The sequence below is a fragment of the Nannospalax galili genome, unplaced genomic scaffold, assembly GCF_000622305.1.
Source record: "Nannospalax galili isolate Female #2095 unplaced genomic scaffold, S.galili_v1.0 scaffold286, whole genome shotgun sequence".
NCBI lineage: Eukaryota > Metazoa > Chordata > Mammalia > Rodentia > Spalacidae > Nannospalax > Nannospalax galili.
In genome coordinates, this window is record NW_008359442.1 from 9351555 (window position 1) to 9357554 (window position 6000).

The 6000-nt window shown below is 42.2% G+C and overlaps 1 protein-coding gene across 1 annotated transcript in view; it reads left to right on the forward strand.

The window, feature by feature from the left end:
- Lhcgr (luteinizing hormone/choriogonadotropin receptor) overlaps positions 1 to 6000 on the forward strand; it is a 69755-nt gene that overhangs the window by 21945 nt on the left and 41810 nt on the right. Inside the window, exons 3-4 of the mRNA XM_008823039.2 lie at positions 187 to 261; positions 3380 to 3454. Of these exons, the coding sequence (XP_008821261.2) occupies positions 187 to 261; positions 3380 to 3454 (150 nt within the window). The remainder of the gene's footprint in view (positions 1 to 186; positions 262 to 3379; positions 3455 to 6000) is intronic.

Consider the following 6000-nt stretch of genomic DNA (forward strand, 5'->3'; position numbering starts at 1 on the left):
ACCCATCAGTGCTCTTAAGGGAGATGCTAGCCCTTGACAATGTAGGGACAGCTTCTACGCTCCTGTTCTCTCTCATAGGATGCAGTGGAGCATGTAGTTCTTGGGTCACACACATAACTCATTATCATGTGGGCATGGTCATTTCTCTTATGTTTCTTTTCTTTTTTTTTTCTCTCTCTCCCCTAGTGAAATCTCTCAGAGTGATTCCTTGCAAAGGATAGAAGCTAATGCCTTTGACAACCTCCTCAATTTGTCCGAAATGTAAGCAACAGCTAACAGATAGTTTATTGCTATATGCTATTACCCTCACTGGCTGGAGACTGCTCGGTATTTGTATTCAAGCATCCAGTGCTAGGAATCCAAGAGGAAAAGACTACAGCAATTACTAGGTCTGGGCAGGCACTAATTTCTCTCACTGCAGTGGCCTGAAGTTGCCATGGTGACAACTGCTTCTCCCTAGGAGCTGTGTAAACTCTGAAACATCACAACACAAAGCTGGAAATTAAAATTGACGTTGTGAAGTCCTGCCAAGTAGCTCTTGCCTTATGGAAGGGAGGGTATGGAATACTTGGAGTAGGTGGAAACTTTCAAAAGGAGCTTAGCAATCGTGAGTTGGTTCACTGGGGGCTGTTGAGGCATATTCATTCTTTAAGTAAGTGCTTCTTAAATACTTACCATGAAAAGCCCTGTGTGATGCCTGGGAATGTTCACTGTGCTTTATTGGTATGGTTATTGTTATGTTTAGTCTTCAAAATAAACCTTTCCAAATTATCATTTCCCTCAAGTTTACCAAGAAAAAGGGAAAAGACTGACTTGATACAGCTTCCAAGCAATGAACCTGTGGCCCCAGAAGCTTAACAGATTTGCCTAATGTCATACAGCAAGTTAGTGCCAGAGCTGGACTAGACACCAGGTCATGTGACTTCCAAATAGTCCTCATACTGCCTCAGGACGCTCCCTCCTGAGCTCTGGCAGTGCCTTCAAATTCTCCTGCAGCAGAGTCAAAAGGAAAGGAAGGGATTTGCACCACGTACTTCTGAGCTCTTGTGATTGGCATTTCCTCTGCTGTGTCATTGATTCTTGAAGTCACCCTGCTTAGTTAGAAAATTACCATTTTGTCTAGGGAAAGGGATGGAGGCCTGGAAAGGTATGCTACTTGACACTGAGTCACTATAGAAGATGGCAGGACTGGAGTTGAACCCCAACCCATCTTTCTCCAAAGCTCATGTATTTTGTACTATACCACAAGACTTCTATCAATGATCCAGTCAGTAATTATCTAAATGGACTGCTTCATAAGTATGTTAGAACCTTCCATGAGCTCATCCTAGGCCAAGTTCTTCTGAAACATAGAGGAGCAAGAATACAAATATCCACCAGGAGTTGACAGTGTAGTCAGCGAGGTGAGACTAACTCACCAAACATTCACAGGAAAACACAATTAATGGATATTTAAGATCCAAAGATATAGTCCAGACTTACACGTGGTCCATTTTAGTTGTAGACAACAGTGCAAAACCTGACCTGACAATCTGCAGCTTTAACAGACTTCCCAGATAGTGCTGAAGCAACACCAGGTACAAGTGATAATGTTTCTTATGATGAAAAGCAAAACATAAACAGAAAGGAAAATAAAGCTCTCTACAGACGTTTGTGGGTTCCTGAGGAAGGCCCCGAGACTCTCGTGCTAGCTCCATTTAGTGTTTTTGTTTTGCCCACAGTGGTATCTTCCCTATCAGGACAATCCTTGATATACGTGGGCTCTCAATAACTTTGTAGAAGGAGTGACTCTATGAATGGTCAGATGCCAAAGGATCGTAAAGACCCTTCCATCTCACATACATAATGTCCAGTCAGATTGTTTGACTCACTCATAGAAAAATAGCTCCCACAAAACACAAGTCACCTCTGAAGAATCAGAGCCTATTCTCCCATTATAAGGGGCAATAGGCATTAAAAGGAGCAATAGACATTAGATTTAAAGTCAGAAAAACTGGGCCCATTCAAGTTCTGCTGCATGGTTAGAGATAAATCACCCAACTTCCTAACTTCAGGACATTGTTACCATTAACACTGGTAGAGGTTTTAGCATGAAATAGACAGTCACATTTACCCCTCAGTGCCCACTCCAACAAAGGACTACACATAAAAAGAAAGCAAAAAGGGGTACCAACTGGAGAGAGAAAGAGAGCTAGTTGGTGGGGGTGGGAGATAGGAGGACCAGGAGGATGTAGTGGGGAAGGGGGTTGCTTGAGAACCAAATACAGTAACACATATGTATGAAGATTCTGTGATTTTGTATGCTAAATTTGTATGCAAAATTCTAGTATTTTGTATGCTAACCTAAAAAAAAAAATAGAAAGAAAACACCCTAAGAAGAAACCAAAGCACAAACAGCTTTAAATGGTATATCTAAGGTCATAAAATTAGTAAACCAGCACAGAAACCCAAGCTGGCTCTTAGTGAAGATTCCCAGCTGATCCACACTATATTTTTCTCTGTAGATCAGGGAAATTACCTTGGCCTGAGGTCGTTATTCCCCCTGGTTAAGAAAGCCACAGGTATTCATAGATCTTTTGCTAGATGCAAAGTAGATAGGATCCTGCAAGAGTTACAGTAAATGGTCCCAGTCCTGGAATGTCAGAGGGCTGCAACAGCACTGGGCTTTTCTGGTACATTCTTGGGCTTTCCAAAGCCCTGCCTTGGACTTCCTGACTATTCTATTACTCAATACACACCAACTGGTGAGGCAGAAGCAGTATGTAATGTTTTTATTGTTATTTTATAAGGAAAAAAATGCTAGCTCAGGGAAGTTAGGAAGGTGGGAATCACCACATAGCAAATAATCAGCAGAATGAGCTTAAGATTCCAGAAATCTAAATCCCCAGAACTCTGCCCAGTGCTGTTGTGAATGGGTGCCCATCTGGATAACTGCTCAGTGTGCTTGCCAACTCAACCTGAACCGAACCAGTTTGCCTACTAGGGGCAGTGGCTCACTCGTGCATTCCTGAGAGCAGCATCTCCTGTCAGTTGCAGTGCAGCGGTTCTACAGCATCCATGCTCATGACTTGGCCAAGAGCCTTGGACCCTGGTGCTATCTGATGGGGAGAGGAGGGAGTAGAGTTGTACAGAGACACTCCCAGCTACAATGTTGCACCTGCCTCCTTGGAAGGGCTGTTCAGAGCTTCTGGCAATAGCAGACTGGCCCCTCAGAGAGCCATTTCTGCCCCCAGAGTTTCAGGAACAGCTCTTAGGCATATGACATTTACTTGATTTTGTTGATGAACATTAAAGCCAGGAATGCCTGGTGGTCACAGACTCGTACCATCCAACAACATATCTACTAAACCACTAAGTGTTTTCCCCTTTCTCTTTACAGATTGATCCAGAACACCAAAAATCTGGTATACATTGAACCCGGTGCTTTTACAAATCTCCCCCGGTTAAAATACCTGTGAGAAATTTTTCTTTCTAAGCATTTGTGGAGGGTGTCTGATGAAACTCAAAACAATTAAAAAGCTGAAGAAGTTTTTTAGCCTCTACCCCACATTATGCTCGCATGTCCTTCCTCCTTGTTAGCCTTCTGATTTCAATGTAATCAGCAGTTTTGTCAGTTACCACGTAGGTGTTTTCACATCTGTGTAAGTAGCTCCCAACACTGGCTCTGCCCTAAACCCTTGAAAAGAGCATTACCCTTGGCAGTGGTTTTCAAAGCTGGAAATGGGAAAGGGGCTTCCAAACATTTCAATAGAGCAAATGGAAATATCTATGGTGAATGATAGATGACACTGGGAGAGACAATTACAATTTGACACACACCCCATTGCATGATGAGGATTTCCTGTCTCCTTCATCTCATTTCATCAAGTGAAAACTTTGTAAGCACTACCTTGAAGAAGGCAATATGTCACATAAACTAAATCATCATTTTCTATTTCCCATCTTAGCAAGTCTTCTAGTCGACATGACAAATTGAAACCCACCAAAGCCCAACAACCATTGGCCTTACCAGCAATGACACAGTTCCTGAAACTTGCTGCAGTCTATAGGATTATGGCTATGGGTCTATTTATATAAGTCATCCCTATCCACACAGAAAACTTGACATCCTTCTAATCAAGCTACTCTTCTATTTTTTTTATTTTTATTTTTGGTTTTTTGGTTTTTGCTTTTTGCTTTTTGGTGGGAAGAAGGAGGATTGTTTTATTTTGTTTTAATGTATATTTTTATTGAATTTTTATGCACTTCATACAAAATATCTTAATTATCTTTATACCCCTCCTCCATCCATACCCCCACAGCACCCCCCCACCGGATGTCATGCATTCTGTCATATATGTTAAGGCCTGCTGAGTCAAGTTTTTGTACCCAGATGTCTCTCAATGCAAGTTCATCCACTGGTATCTAGTCAGCCTATCTAGCGTCTCTCCTTTAAAAAAATATCAACTGTCCCTCACCCAGCAGTAATCAGCTGCCAATAGCTCTTTGGCTAAGGTTGGGACCTGCTGCCCTTTTCCCCAGTTCTATGCTGGGATTTTGTCTGATCGAGTTTGCATAGGTCTTGTGCATGCTGTCACCATTGTTGTAAGTTCCTATGAACAAGGTCCCAGGAGTCCGTCTGAGTCTGTTTCCATATGGCCATGCACCACCCCTGGTTCTTACAACCTTTCTGCCCCCTCTTCTGCAATGGTCCCTAAGCCGTGAATGGGTGAGATTTAATATAGGAGTCCTGTCCAGGAGCATGCACCCTGCAGTCTCTTATTCTCTACACCTTGGCCAGTTGTGGCCATCTGTGTGTCGTACTCCATTACATGAGGAAACTTCCCTGGTGAGAGTTGAGAGATGCATTGGTGTTCACTCTACCCCCTGTTCCACTATGTTCTTTTTTATAAACTAAATTTCATGAGGGGATATAAAGTCTACCTCTCTCTCTTACCATGCAAATGAGAAGAAAAAAGAAAGCAGAGGAAGAGTAAGGGCCCTCTCTGCAGTGAACACACCGTCACTCTCGCTTCCAGGTGTAGTACACACGTGCTGCTGCTGGCTCTGCTGTGGCTCCTTTGTCCTCCCCGGACAATTCTAAACCCAAGTGCTGTGTATTTCCCACTATCCAGGGTATCTAGGGCACTCAACCTCTTTAGAAAGGCACTAAGGATAATCCACACCCAAATTTGGCCACTGAATCCCCTAATTAGCTCCGTCATTGTCTTTATTAAATAGCAGACTAGGGTGTTTCCCAATTCCAGTCCACATTACATTCCAATCCCTCCTGCTCTCCTCAGCACACACAAGGCATAGACTCGGGGTGAACGCCCTGATTTGGTCACTCAAGGGAGCTACCAGTAAAGAGGAGATGAAAGAGCGATAGAAGAGAAGGCTGGCCATGCTTCACTGTCACCAGGGAGCCAGGCAGCTATTCTCAGTTGTCCAGAGATCATGTCTGGTGAGTTTAAAACTCAGTTGGGGAAAGTCTGGGTGTCTGAATACCTCTGAAGGATTCTCATTCTTATAATAAAATATTCTTCAATTTCATCTGTCACTTAAGCCTCTTTTTAAATTTTTAATAACTACATGATTAGAAGAAGCATTTCAACTATAACTTTAACATATGAAGTAACACACTCCAGAGCAAGAGTACATCTCTTTCACAAGTGGTTGCAAGTTTCTAGGTTCACAGTTGAATTAATACAGTTATACAATATTGAACTCAGTATAAGCCCTGTAAGACATAAAATTGAATGGGTTTTTAACCCTCAAAAAAGATCTCCATTTCATTCTAAAATATACTGTTTCTTACAGAAAGATTCATTGCTTTTGCTAATAGCATTTAGATGTTGGCGCATGCATATCTAATCTGTATGTATCTGATTATTACTGGTAATACTAGTTGCACTCGGATCCTTGGCACCTGTATGTGGATATAAAGTCATCAGGTAGATTTCAATGGTAATGTTTATAACCTCTACTAATTAGCATGACATAAATTTCCATGCTTCCTCC